This window comes from Centroberyx affinis, unplaced genomic scaffold (assembly GCF_046629955.1).
Source record: "Centroberyx affinis isolate AG114_WGS23_722 - 3 ecotype Tasmania unplaced genomic scaffold, CSIRO-AGI_Caff_v1 ptg000888l_1, whole genome shotgun sequence".
Taxonomy (NCBI): Eukaryota; Metazoa; Chordata; class Actinopteri; order Beryciformes; family Berycidae; genus Centroberyx; species Centroberyx affinis.
The window spans coordinates 409,681-424,223 of record NW_027279477.1 but is presented as its reverse complement, the minus strand read 5'-3'; the positions used below and the strand labels follow the sequence as shown (position 1 = coordinate 424,223).

At 42.0% G+C, this 14,543-nt stretch overlaps 1 protein-coding gene across 1 annotated transcript; it reads right to left on the bottom strand.

Annotated features, from left to right (window-relative positions):
• Nucleotides 1–349: 349 nt before the first annotated feature.
• On the bottom strand, nucleotides 350–13,951 carry wnt3a (wingless-type MMTV integration site family, member 3A). The gene is made up of 4 exons (XM_071521407.1): nucleotides 13,736–13,951; nucleotides 7,611–7,852; nucleotides 971–1,236; nucleotides 350–829 (listed from the first exon to the last, which is right to left on the bottom strand). The coding sequence occupies exons 1-4, from the start codon at nucleotides 13,855–13,857 to the stop codon at nucleotides 350–352; spliced, it is 1,110 nt and encodes a 369-aa protein (XP_071377508.1). The 5' UTR covers nucleotides 13,858–13,951.
• Between the last annotated feature and the right edge of the window lie 592 nt (nucleotides 13,952–14,543).

The following is a 14,543-nucleotide window of genomic DNA, read 5'->3' as shown; positions in this document are numbered from 1 at the left end:
TCCCGACTCGGCAACCCCATCCCACTCTTCATCCATCGTCGTCGTCGTCGTAGACAGCAACATTGTTGTCGTCGTTGTCATCATCATCACTCAGCACTGCACAGTTCATATGGATGATGCTTCCTAATATGAACATCTGCTCAAATGTTTCAGTAAATTAAGGCAGAGACTGGCTCTTTTCAGCATCACAGCACGAAACACAAGGCCATCTTGCCTGCCATTGGCTGAATCCACAGACAGGTCAGTCAGGTTTAGAGTCTCTCAGGTCATCTAGGTACGTTCTTGTATTTGTTCTTCTGCCTACTGAAGTCTTGAAGTTTTGGTGAGACAAGAGGAGAGCCAGAGAGCCCTATTTGCAGGTGTGCACATCGTAGACTCTCACACACTCCTGACAGCTGACGTAGCAGCACCAGTGGAAAATACAGTGGCACTTCTCCTTTCTCTTCTCAGTCCGGGTGTTGTGGCCCCTGCCGCAGCAGAGAAGGTCACAGCCGTCTATGCCGTGGGATGTCAGGTTGCAGGTTCGGTCGCGGGTGCCGAAGGAGCCGGTCTCGGGGTTGGGGTCACAGAAATTGGGCGAGGTCTCGTAATAAACCAGGTCACGTTCTGTGGGGGGTTTGAAGTAGTTGTACTTGGGTCTCAGGGTCTCCACCCATCCACGGGACTCCTTGTGTTTCTCCACCACCATCTCCGATGCGCTGTCGTACTTATCCTTCATGTAGTCACCGATAACCCGGAAGTCAGGCTGAGACCACCAGCAGGTCTTGACCTCACAGCTGCCCGAGAGTCCATGGCACTTACACTTCAGGAACATGTTGTCATTGAGGGACTAAGAATAAGACAGAAACACAGTGATGAGTGAAAGAAGCCAATGTGTTAATCAAACATCATTATCAGGTAACTGCTACTGCTAGAGCAACAGCTAGCAATCAGCTAAAAGAGTCTTCAGAAAAAAAGCATAACAACTAACCGTTCTCCCCGCTTCATTGTTGTGGCGGTTCATGGCTGAGCGTGCGTCAGGACGATTCTCCCTTGCATCGGCAAACTCTCGGGACACCATGCTGCCAAACTCCACGTCCTCACTGCAGCCGCCCCACTTCCATCCCTCACCAGGGGGGCCCTTGTGGCGTGTGTCGCATCCACAGATGGTGGCTGAACCCTCGGCACAAGCACGGGTCACAGCGAATGCCACTCCCGCCGAGGCAATAGCATGAACAAATGCCGATTCTCGTGTAGCTGGAAAAATAAGTACATAAGCATAAGATATACAGCATGGAAAAATACTGGGAGGCAACTTCCTGCAAAAAACACCACTGCAGAATGAAATAATCATGAACTGTCATATGAGTAATCCTTTTCCTGATGCTAGTGATTATTTTCCATATTAGATTTGAAGAAAAGTTGAGTCATATATTGGCCATAACTAAGATGGAGTATATCCATAGATGTATCTGTACAAGTCGTTGGAATGTAGGTCACCACCTGCTTATTGATACTTGCTTCTGTTCCATCTTGTATAATCGCATAGGCAAATCTTTCTCAACTCAAGCCAACAAGAATTATACAAACAGAATGGTCAAGTGGTTAACTGTAGATAGACTCCAATATTAGTGCTGACTAGGAGATGTGTCTAGTTCTTGGAGACCAAGGTGTACCGGTGTGTGGGTTCATCCTGCCCAGACATCAATCCTCCTGTCTCTGAATAAGGCCAGCAAGGCCCCTGTCTCTGTCTGACATAGCTGACTGATGACTCAGAGGGATCAGGAACTTCCAGAGAGATGAGAGGAAGAGACAGGCCTGACAGGCCTATAATTAAGAGACTCAATTAAGCTTTTGAAAGGTTAGGAAATGGCCTCACTCTGAAGGGACAAGTCGGAGACACAACAGGGAGATGGGTCTGTGGAGTGTCCAGATACGCAATCCCAAACACATTGTGATACACTTCAATTTGATACAAGGGGAGCTATTGTAGACATTCCATGCTTCAGCATTCCCCGCTTTAACAGGATTCATTATGACAGGGAGGTTGCCTTGAACATATGTACTTGTATGGTCTTGCACAACCACAAGAAAAGACAGAGACAGAGGGAGAAAGATAGAGCGAGAGAGTGGAAAGACCAGGGGTAAACATAAAAGGAGGTCATATATGAGACAATTAGCATGCAAGGCAGCAGAGAGTTAAGTAGAGAGGGTAAAGGATAAATAGTGAAATTTGGGAATGACAGCAAAAGTGTGCTCGTGCTTATGTGTGTGTATGTGTGTGTGTGTGTGTGTGTAGGTGTGTGTGTGTGTGTGTCTGTGTGTGTGTGCGTGCTTGCGTGTTTGTATGTGTGTGTGTAAAGAGCAAGAAAGATTGAGAGACAGAGAGAAAAGAAAGAAGGGAGGAATATAAAGCTAGAGGGAGTATGAGCTCCTCCCTTACAGCAGGTTCCAACCAGTTTGAGGACTAAAGGGCATTAGAAACAATGATGCAAGAGAAAGGTCTACTGGCATCCTCCACCACACACGCAGTACTATGTGCACAGGGATACCAACGTCCTCAGTATATCTGAAACTCTGCGCTCCGTTGTTTTTTTTTGTTTTTCTCCGTTTGTTTTTTTATTCACTTTAGTCACTTTAAAATTTCCAAAGACCTAAGAACAGCTAAGGGGGGTTGTCTACTGCGTCAGTTTAGAACCACATAGTCACCCATTTATTATCAGGAAGTCAATATCGTGCGGGTCAATCCCTTTATTCATTTATTCTTATTTAGCACTTCTAGCACTAGCCATGTTTGCGATACAATCAGGTAGTTACAGTTTGGAGGGTAATAAAGATGTAAGCTAAAATGGTGTATGTAAGGTGGGAAGTCAGTCTAGAGATTGGAATTGGAATGCCAAGGATTTAGAGGCTGCTGTGAAATACAAGACTGTATCATCAGCGTTGAAATGGAATTAAAATGCTTCACAGAACTACAACTATAAAGCGTGAAGAGAAGTGGACCTAAAATGGAACCCTGTGGTATGCCTTTGGAAATTGTGACCTTACGGTTGACTGACAATGATGCTGCAGAGCAAAAGGGGGCAGAGGGATGAGAATAAGAGAGAAAAATAGGATTATCTGGGGGCAAAATGAGAAAAGGAAGGAAATATGTCCTGGCACCTTGGGGTGAATAGAGGGTCTTACCTGGAAAAAAATACTATTCGGTAGGTGTCTAAGTTGAAAGATTGCTTGTGACAGCCCCACACTGTTAAATAGAAGTGTCTTGATACCCAAAGACTAGTGGTAACTGAGCTACACCAACTGAAGGATTTGAATCTATCACACTGTTAATGTTTACAGACTGCAAAGAGTGATTTTGGTACATATAAAAGGTTAAATGAGGCACTCAAAAAGAGCTTTGAAACGCAACTAGGTCTAGGGTCCCAATAAATTGAGGGATTTGAGACATTATACTTTATCTTATATACAATCCCAGACAAGGCACTAGTCTATGAAGTGCCAAGCGATGATGCCACTGACCATTAAGCTCTCAAACTCTTAATTACAGAGCACGAACTCTCACCACTAAGTCACAAGCTATTACTTTAATGCATTACGTTTATGCAGTTCATTTGATTTTTTTATTCTATTTTAACCCATGCAAGCGCAGTACACAGATGGTTATGAGGAAAATAGTAGTCTCCACAATCACCACACCACCACACAGTGAACCTTGTGCCGAGCCGTATGTAGTAGAGCCATTTACACTTCTCAAAAAGACAATCCAAGTTCCAATTATAATAAAGCCCTGATTTTTATATCATATTATTTAGATCATCTTTGCCCTAGTTTTTTTATGCTATATTTTTTGCTATATTTATATTGCTTGCATTGTAAACTTGTATTGTAAACTTCTTTGCTTATCGTGTCTATGTACCTTATGCACCAACCACACCAAGTCACTTTCCTTGTACGTGCAAACATACTTGGCATAATAAAGAATTCTGATTCTGATTCTGATTCTGTTTTGATGTTATTCAATTTAACAAAAAGCTAAACTGTGTTTATTAAGCTGCTTGTAAAAATCTAAATTTGTATTTATCAAGCTTGGTGTTTCATATAATGTATTATGTGGTGTTTTAAGAAAAATTAGTGCTGATACACCTGTAGTTGGATTTACCTTCAATCCCCCTGCAAACACGCGAGTTGCACTGCTTTCCTTGGTTTTAAGACCCATTTATGGTATTTCAAGACACTTTCTTCCGACAATGCTCCTCCACCAAACTTTGCCAGACCCTGGCAGGGCAAGTGGTCCCTACAACCTGCTGGGGGGCTGAATCCCCTATTGTGCTGCCACTGTCACGCTGTGTTAGCCCCACAATGGCCCCAGATATTTTATATGAAATTTGCCCTGGCCAGTGATTAGTGGGGACCAAGTTAAGTCATAGCAACAGAGAACTATGCGTTGGCTGGACCCCGCTTGTCGGCAGACGGGGAAATCCCTATTCAAATGGTTTAATAAAACAATCTAAAGGGCGTGTGAATGGGGAAAAGCACTTTTTCTCCTGCTTAATCTCATGGTTGCGAAGATATTGTGCTCCGAGCAGTGCCCAGCAGGGAGTGGGGCTAAGGTCCCCCCATCAACTCCATTTACCACACCCCTTCTTTCTTTCTTGCCCAGAGTTAATGATATACCGGTGTGCTAACCTCCCTCCCCCAGCATGGAGAGACATGCATCTTATGAAAAGCAGAGACCTCTTAGCACATCCTAAATTGTTACACTTTCTCATCCTCAGGTCATGGGTCGTAACCCGCATCCCCTGACCTTTTCCCGGTTGGTTTAGATGGGGCTCCGTTTGAATGGTTTAGTTTAGCTTATAAGGTGGATTTCCTAATACACTGAATTTGGCCAGTTCAGATGTGCTGACTATTTCTGTGTGAATCTATGACATAATGAAGGTTAGCTACAACAACTGATTATAGTATGAAACTTGCAATTACTTCTACACGCTTTGCATATTACGTAATAGGATTTACCTAGATAAACCTCATTTCATTTTTAATGGTTTCAAGTAGAATAGTGACTAACTGTTCATGTCCATACCTGTATGGTTGGCGCCACCTGTGTAATTGTGACTGTCCACTTTCTGTAAAAATGCTGCCCACACTAATGCTATCATATGACTCATAAACTGTTGCTTGATTATGACCATATAGGTAGATCTTCTGTAAATACCGAGTGTGCCGAAACCGCTCTGGGATCGGCTCTGTGGACTAAGAACACCTGCACAGCCTTCTATTGCCTTTCATCACACGCAGATTCCAGCGGTGCATGTTTTGACACTTTGGTTAATGTAAATTAATGAGTGCTGACGCAGACATAGCCTAGGGGTAGGGCTTGTGATTTGGGGTGTGGAGAGAGAGAGAGAGAGAGACAGAGAGAGAGGCAGACCATGTGTGAGGGGAGAGAGCACACGCGCAAGAGAAAGAAGGTCCATTTTGTAGGAAGGAGTTATTTAACTCTTTTATCTCTTTAGCAGTGTCTGTGCATGACAGTGTGCTCATGCATGGATGCATGTTTGTGTGTGGCCATTTCAATGAGTGTGTGTGATTAGGCATGACCATGTTTGTGTATTTGTGTTAGTATGAGAGGAGACAGGGTAGAAGAGCATTAGCATTTCCACAGGCAGAACCTGTAAACATGTTTTCCATTCAGTCTTCCATTCTGTCAGGTGTTGCCTACTATCTCAATTCACAAAACTGCCCTCTCTCCATAAATATCCATGTCTGTCATTCTTCTATGTCTAGGCTTAATCCATGTCTGTAAAACAAGCCCCTAACCTCCTTGGTAAAGATGAGGAGGACATGGGCAGTAATGGGCTAACTGATAGGTGCTAAGCCTCCGGAGCCTATTGCTTCTAAGGCCTACTGTTCCTTTCAGTCTCTCCCCAAAAAAAGGCAGGAGGAAACCAACACACAACAGTCTGCACGGCAGACAAACAGACACCAGTGAGGACAATGGCCCTGTTGCACAGACAAACACAAGCATCAATCAAATCCAATGAAATGGAAGCCCTCTCCTACTAAGCCCTATCAAAGGCCTGTGAGCCCCAGAGTCACTCTCCTTGGCCTCTGACAAAGGCACTTAATCCAGCCACTTTGACCTCTCACATTATTAAGGGCCTCAGTGACCTTAATCCAATCAAAATGATTTACTAAAGCCCAGTAGCTGCCTCCTCTTTCCAGTCAGTGCCCCTGCAATTTAGGCCAGAGAGGGGAGGCAATGGGAGAGATGTGATGGCATTTTGCACCACAATAGGACTTGGATTGTGAACCCCTATCGTTACCCACCTACTTGAGCTCAAGCCCCCTCTATCAATGTAACAACTGGCTCAAGAGTTTATTAAAAGCAATTGCCCTAACTAACCTCCTCTCTCCCCCATGGTAAGCATCAATCTTCTCCAAACTAGGTGACAGGTTCAGACCCCCCACCCCCACCCCTAACTTCTGTGCTCATTCTCAGTTTTGTGATTGGCGACTCAGAATCACCAAGCAGCAACAGAGAGGAAGAAAAGAAAACACCAAAAAAAGTATCCTGGCATGCTGTATGAGTGAAGTTAAATTTAAAGTTAAATCACTGGATGCATCGAGATTCATTCTAGTATCTCACTGTATTTTAGAAATAACACTTAAAACGACAGTGCTCAGATTGTTTCCATTTTAACCTGAATAGGCATCTGGCTTAATGATGTAGACTGAAAATACAGTGGAAATATATTAATTTAAGTAAAAAATAGAATGGGAAGTTCCATTGTAGCTTGTAGTTAATGTGCGCCTTTCCAAACCACTTTTGAATGTGTATTGTTTAGGCTTTGTGAATTGTTTTTTTTTTTTATTGTTAAATGTATAGGGGGGATTTCTACAGCCTGAGCTCATGATTAGACTAGAATTGACATACGTCTGTAAGCCTTAGTACAATCAGCATAGAATCTAAGGGGAAATATCTATTTTGGAAAAGTCCATCATTCAGTTAAAAGTCTTGTGTAAGGGACTTCAGAGGAGTTCAACATACAGAGGAACAATCGAAGGGGATTCCCTTCTAAAGAAAACTCCAACAAGACAGAACTCACTCACCTAATTGTGTACATTATTTCATGCATACAGGCTGCTCATAGCTTATTCAGTCTCTGAAGTCTATTTGAACAAGGATTATAATGAATGATGCACCCAGGGAGTGCAGCATTTCTAATCCAACAATAAGTCATAGAGAGTACATTTTTTTTTTCATGGAATGGAGAATTCAGCACCACAGAACTTTTTCAGTTCTGGTGTTTTTTCAGATGTCTTAACTATTTTTCAAGATATTCAACAGCAGCAGCAACGCCAGTTCTCAGATTCTTTGGTGATAGTGACACATGCAGCATGCCAGCCATAACCAAGTAAATTATTATATAGTACACTAGTCATCTTTCAAGTTAAGAGCAGGCATGGGAAAAAAATCTGACTGATTTCAAGTACTCAAGTTATTAGCAGCAAGGAGAAAGTGATTGCAAAGTTAGGGACTTGTGTTACTGTTAAAAATACAGCAAATCTGTAAATCTGTCTACGTTATAAATCACATAAGAAACGTGTTTGCTTTGTAACATTACCTTTATCTAACACTGGTCCAAAAATGGCCAGATTGTCATTGATTGTGGTGCAGTTCCAGCGCCGGCCTCTGAACTGGTGCTGGCACTCCTGGATGCCGATCTTCACCCCTTCTGCCACACTGGGCATGATTTCCACGTAGTTCCGACAGAAGCGCAGCTGTTTGGGCACCAGACCTGGGATACTGCCACACAGGATAGGCTGGGTGCCCAACGATGAGTACTGGTGGCCCACTGCTAGTGACCTACAAGGATGGGGGAAGTCACAGTGTCAGTGTGTACTGTATTAAAATTGCATCTCTGAAAGTGTATGTTTATCCCTGTCTGTCTGTCTGTATCAGAGTCTATTTATTGATTTAATATCAAGCGGGAGAATGATTTTCTCCCCGAGATACAGTATAATTTTGTGTCTGTGTATGTTTGAGTGCGTGTTTATTTGTTATATCAGATGGTACCATTAGGCATCTCTCCTTTATCCCTTCAACTACCCTTTCTGTAGACACCTGGCCTTTGTGTGTATTGAAATTGCAGTCCTACTACCACAGGAGCAGGCAGGGTTACAGACTAAGATGAAAGTCCACAACGCACCTAGAGGACTTCATAGACCTTAAGTTGACAACTTGGAAAACTACACCTTGTTATTAACTGTCCACACACTTAACAGGCCCTCAGCTTAGGGTAATAAGAGTGCAAACCCTACATTGAAACTTCAGAGAGTGTATTAAGTGTAACTCTGAACCCATCCCCCTTCTCCTTTGAGGAAGGTATTCTGGGATACAACAAGTGCAAACTTGGTGGTTCACTGATTACATCTCTCTCTCTCTCTCTCTCTCTCTCTCTCTCTCTCTCTCTCTCTCTCTCTCTCTCTCTCTCTCTCTCCCCCTCTCTATCTATCTCATCTATCTATTTTCTCTATCCTCTCAATTAGGGCTGTTTATAACTTGTAACTATAGTATATGGAACATCTATTATATCATTGCATGTTATGTAATTTAATGCAATTTTATGAACACTTTTGCAGTGCTGTAATTGTAAATGTATAATCCAAGGACCATTAGTCTGCCTGCCGGCAGTGCATTTGGGCTTCCACATCACGCAAAGATTTATTGCAGTGGGAAGGGGGTACATGGGTTGGCTTTGCTTTGGATGCTATGGTCTTTATTAGAGAAACTATCAAAACGTTGTGTCAGCATTATTAGACCTAACATAAATGAGTACCAAGTTTTAGCAACAAATTCTTTTTTTCAGTAAATGCTTGAACCATTGACCTGAACCGTTTGCCACTTAAAGAAATGTTACCAATATCAATATTTTGACAACTCGATAGTATCAGGGGACAGCCAAATTATTTAATAGCAGAGTTCCTATTATCATTGGCAAAGTCCCTGCAGAGTAGCTACAAAGTAGTTTGTTGGCAATCCAGACAAGTCTTGATTTCACATCAACTGTCTATGAAAGACCAAGCACTGACGACAGTAATCTGATGATCCTCCTGTGAGTGATAGGGGCATGAGAACAGTTGCTGTAGCTTTTGCACAAAGGCAAAGCCAAAGCAGGTGTGAGGAGGCTTGTGCTGCTCAGTTAGCTCACTATCTGTTGACCTGTTCGCCGCTGCTCAAGGACTAATCACTGATCACAACAAGATTACCAAAACCCCCGACACTGACCTGAGGCTGTTTTCTTTTTAAACTCACAGTCCAAAAAGACATCCAGAGCCAGGTGACCCTTGGCTGACTGTTCCTGTTCAACTCTGCAAAACACGTTGACCTTGAATATCTCACTTATGTATTGCAATTTAAAAGCCAACATAGCTTCACTTAAAAAAAAATCATTTTGAAGATTGTATTTTAATGAAGTCCATCTGCTGTCAAGGTGTCTGTAAGCCATCGGTTGACCTGGTAAGTGAACCCATTTAGTGCTTTCCTGAGTATTTCCCCAAGCAAATGGCAGAGTTATGTGTCACACTGATTTTAACAGACTTGCTCACCTAACTTTCACAGACTAGACCGCTCTAGTTAATCATAAATGAGACATCCTGTAAGCGAGCAATGGCAAGTTGAAAGTGACTCTAGAGGAAATCACATTCGTCTGCATTTTGTCTGCAACATCAGTAAACATGGGCACTCCTATTACAAAGTGACCTCTCTTTGGCCCTTGTCAGTCCAAAGCCTGAGGCATCAGGCAGATCATTCACAACAGAAACCTGAGTCCACATCACAAACCAGTGCAGACATTTGCCCCAATACACATAACATACAGAGCCGAAATGCAAAGAAAAGCCATGTAGGAGAAACCATCACAGCTTCATCAATACAAGTGTGAGTTGATCAGATATTCTGGGGAGGAGGGGAAGTGGAAACAGTGCCGCGGGACAGCATTTTTTACATACTAGTCCTATGTCAATCTAGTCTTGAGCCTCCTCTTCTTCCTTTCAGAACCACAATGAGGAACTTTCATGACATTTTCATCAAATCCATGGTTTTTATTTTTATTTTTCTGAGTCAAATGCTTTGAATATGCCAGAGGGTTTTGCACTGATGAATCAACACAAAATATCCCTATATCCCAATAATAGAAAATGATGCAGAGCAAAGGTTTGAAGTATTAGCTCTTACTGAAGCAGGAGTGACATAGGACCTACATGCCAAAAATCCTGGATTTGTTCATATGTTCTGCTAGGATCACTGGAGGTTTGAACAGAGTTGAATGAGGTCAACAGGTGCAACAATGCAACATTATTGTCACTACCAATCAATCCATACATGCTCATCTTAGTATGACCCTATATTCAGTATCAGCACTCGTCACTGTTTCACCTGTTTCTGTGCAGTTCTCTCCAGGTTAACAAGTTAAAATAATTTCAGATCCTTATTAACCATATCAGACCAAACCATGATGAGTCAGTGTGCCTGGATTGTTCTTCTCATGCGTGTCTCTGTGTCTGTCTCAGTGGGGCTGAGTAATCCACGCCACCTCTTCCTGTGTTAGGAAATGGCCTAAGAGAGGAGGCAGGGCATGTTTCACCAGGGATGATTTATGACTTTTTTGAAGACCGATTGCATGAGGAACAGTGTTGTTGGATACCAGCTATAAGAAATCTGTAAACATACCTGAACATACCAGAATTTTATGCATCTACTGACTATTCCTGTTCTCATTGCATCCAAGTTTTGATTGGTGCAACATGAATGAGTCTTTCTCACTCTTAAAGAGGAATCCACTACCTCACTTCAAACTGCCCTCTTAAGAAATGTATTTTCAGTGCAAGTGAATCTACTGTGCCATCAAGAAAGCAGCGGATTCACACATTTGTACCAAAGACATCCTCACGAACCTTGTCCAATGTTAAAAATAAACACTTAAAACACTTACAAATAAATACTTAAGCGAAACTTATATCACATTCAATTTTTGTCTCAGTATAGATTTTCCCCCTCTCATCTAAGTGTATCCAGCACAGGTTTAATGCATATTTCAGCAAGCCCAAGCAGGGTACCTTAGAATTACCACTTTACTCCTGGGCCCCGGGGCCTTGGAGCCGACTTTGACATCAAGAGAGCATGTTTGGGAAAAGGAATGTGCGGCAAGCTTTCACCTCCAGGTATTTATCTTCTAAGGTGGGGTGGACTAGGGAAGAGGGCGGGGGGGTGCAGGGTGTGGGGGGGTGGCAGGAGGGGGTGCAGCCAGGCTATGTCATGGCAGGTCGAGAAGAGACAGACATGAACCTGTCTTAGTGCAGATCCATGTCCTGCACCGATTCCCAGAGATTGCCGTAATACAGAAGTTGAGTGGGATACAGCTCTGATGGCCACTCAAAGCATCTGAATTCACCAGCAAAACACCCCAAGCTGCTTTTCATAAGAGCGTATGATAGCTCTTGGAGAGCCGGCAAGTTGTTTGCAAACAGAGAGGCAATCCAAAAAGGAACCACATCATTTGAATTGAGCTGAGTTGCCACGAAACAAAAAACAGTACATCTCTGGTCTTTGGTTAGCTATTGAAATGAAAACAGAGTTCAGCATTACGTCAGGTATGCAGAGCTCAAAAGTGACTTCATCTCTGCTGCTTTGCCTGCTACAGTCAGAGATTGTTTGTATTGGTAGGAGTGATACAGCAAACCCACAGCTGCCGTTAGATTTACTTGCCACCGTTCTGCTTCTGTAGCTGTGCTCTTGCCCATATTGAATCAATGCTCCAACCCTCCCACCAAATATCAAATCATAAACACACTAAGTTCGTTGATGACTTGATGAATTTTGCCACAGGGTTTTTGCTGTGACAAAATGGAAACCTGCCATCCACTGTGTCATTTGTGATATCTTGGCGGCAGAAGAAAGAAATGAAAAGACAGCTCTTTGTGATATTGAAATTCAAGGCCCTTCCTTGCTTGCAAGTGGCTGAGAAGTGTGAGCCAACAGAGCTGAAACATGGCATCCACACTGGCATCCAACAACAAAAAATAAAGATCTAGTGCCAAACACAATTGTTCACACAGTATTTGGAGCTTGATATTCATATCAGTTCATAAAACAATATTTTTTCACTTTGAATTAACACTGCAACCTGTTGAACACTAAGTTTGCTGCAAACAGAAACTGAAAACTCCTCTGTGAGCGCATTGCATAACTCTCAGAACTAGGAGTGTACTGATTATCATTTAGGTCGGTTTTTTTCCATCTCCTGGTCCAGAGGGTCCACTGTTAGATCTGGATTTCCCTCCAGCTGAGCATGTAATTAGTTTCTCATCGGTATTACCACCAGGGGACCCATTAAGGGAACCAGATTAGAGTACAGCCAATCTCGAACCAATCCCAAATACTGAAATGATTTATTTGACAATAGATATTATTTGTTCATTTATCTAATGCAATAAAGGCAGTTTTGACTGACGTGAGTAACTGATAAATTGATGAAGCATGGATATTCCTCAATCATAGACAAGTTCTCCTCTGTCATTACCAGAGGATGTCACAGCCCGTTTATATAAATTACAAAATATGGAAATAAATAAATAAAAAATAGTTGTACTCAGTTACTATCAGTGTCACTCGCCAATTTCGTAAATGTGAAGAATAATTACTGGACAAATAATTAAGAAATGTGTTAGTGCATGCACTGCAGTGAGTTGTCTCCTGTTGTATGATAAATGAAAACTAATGCACGGAAGAAAGTTATGAATGCATCTCCTCAACGTCCTTAGCCCTCATGGGAAAAGTGATTATTTTCAGGTGTTTGATACTGAACAACGTGGGCAAAGCGAAGAAATATATGAAAGCAATGTAAATCATTGCTGGACTGTGATATCATTATGACAGGAATTCTGCTGTTTGTAATGATCTTGGTTATAAGCCTTAATATTTTGTTTATTCCAAGTGAAGAAAGAGGCACAGTCAATTCAAATGTTCAAACTTCAAATAGCAAGGAAATTAATGGATTCCAATTGCAATGCTATCGTTATTCCTATCGATGAGTAGCCTATTACGATTTTCATCCCAAGCATAAACTTTATAAACAATTTCGTTGTTGTTCTGTGCCACTGGTCAGCCATTGGTACCCCCCCTCACTCAAACACACACACACACACACACACACACACACACACACACACGCAAGCAAGCAAGCACACAAATTTTGCACCTGCTGCAGTCTGAATATGAAGATTGGTTTCAGTCATATTACACCATATAGAAACCAAAAGTTAGGCTCTTTAGGATAAAAAATAAAAACAGGGCTTAAACCGTCCATACTCTTTAAAATCTGATTTTTGGGAGAATAAGTAGCCACAGAGGTTCAGGTTTTGGTGTCTGCAAGTTTTCTGCTCTAGGCTTTGAAAGCAAAAGCGTCATTGACTCACGTGTGGTTTTTTCTCCTTGAATTTCACTTGTCTGGCCATCAAGCCATCCTCTGCACTAACATTCATATCAAATATCCCCTCTCACAATCAGGCTGACGCTATTTCACTGTCAGCGCACGTAAAGGACAATACATAATTCTGCTGATGTCAAAAACGAAATTACAACTCGGAAAACAAATTAAGTGCTCTGTAAGAGATGGGCTATCGAAATACTACACAACATTATGGAAATATGTCGCAAATGTGTCCGAGATATAATGAAAATAAAACTTACCACCAGATTGGATAACTTGCCATGACACGCGTAAGCCCACAGAGCAACAGGAAACATCCAAGGTATATCATCCTTAAAGTTTCGCAAAACATCTCCACTAGAATGCCTACATGCGCGCTCATACGCGCACAGTGCGTTTAAGTGAGGAACAAAAACCCTAATCTGCACTGACTAATATTTATTTCTGTCCCCTAAAACAGATAGACAATCTATCTTTTGCGACTAGTCGTGGCAGAACTCGGGAGCCAAATATTAAAAGTTAAAAGCTGCTTGCTTTTTAGGACCCAATCAGCAGGTATTGCCAAAGGGGGAATTCTGATGATACTGTTCCCTCTGTTCCCGACTCAGGCAGCTTGAACACAGACACTAGAATGAGCTAATTTTAAGATGTGTTTTAGTGCTCATTGAGAATTGGTCGCATTAGCATGCTGTGTGTGTGATATATAATGTTGTTTAAAGGAGAGAGGGAGGGTCCGAGGGGTTTTAAATAGACATCGGAACCCCCGTGGATTGCGTAGCTATAACAACCTGTCCGGATTTCACTCCCTGGCTTGAAACTTCTAAAATGCAGAAATAAATATGTGTGAATTGCTTGAGCCCACTATTAAGGTCTCCGATCCTTTATTTTGTCCCTGTATGCCATTATGAGTGATTGTAAAATTAGATCTGGCGAGTTTTTTCTTCTGATGGATGCAACGAATTGACTTTGAATAAAGAAAGAAGAAATTAATTTTAGACTTGTAAAAAGTATGACATAAATAAATTAACCATCTATTGCATTCTAATTATTCTCTAATTCAATTGTTAG

Excerpts from the sequence above, each read along its gene's own strand:
- wnt3a (XM_071521407.1), bottom strand. The coding sequence starts at position 13,857 with ATGAGCGCGCATGTAGGCATTCTAGTGGAGATGTTTTGCGAAACTTTA. Across the intron at positions 7,853-13,735 it reads GCAAGTTATCCAATCTGGTG|GTCACTAGCAGTGGGCCACC; the intron begins GTAAGTTTTATT and ends CCATCCTTGTAG. Across the intron at positions 830-970 it reads ACAATGAAGCGGGGAGAACG|TCCCTCAATGACAACATGTT; the intron begins GTTAGTTGTTAT and ends TCTTATTCTTAG.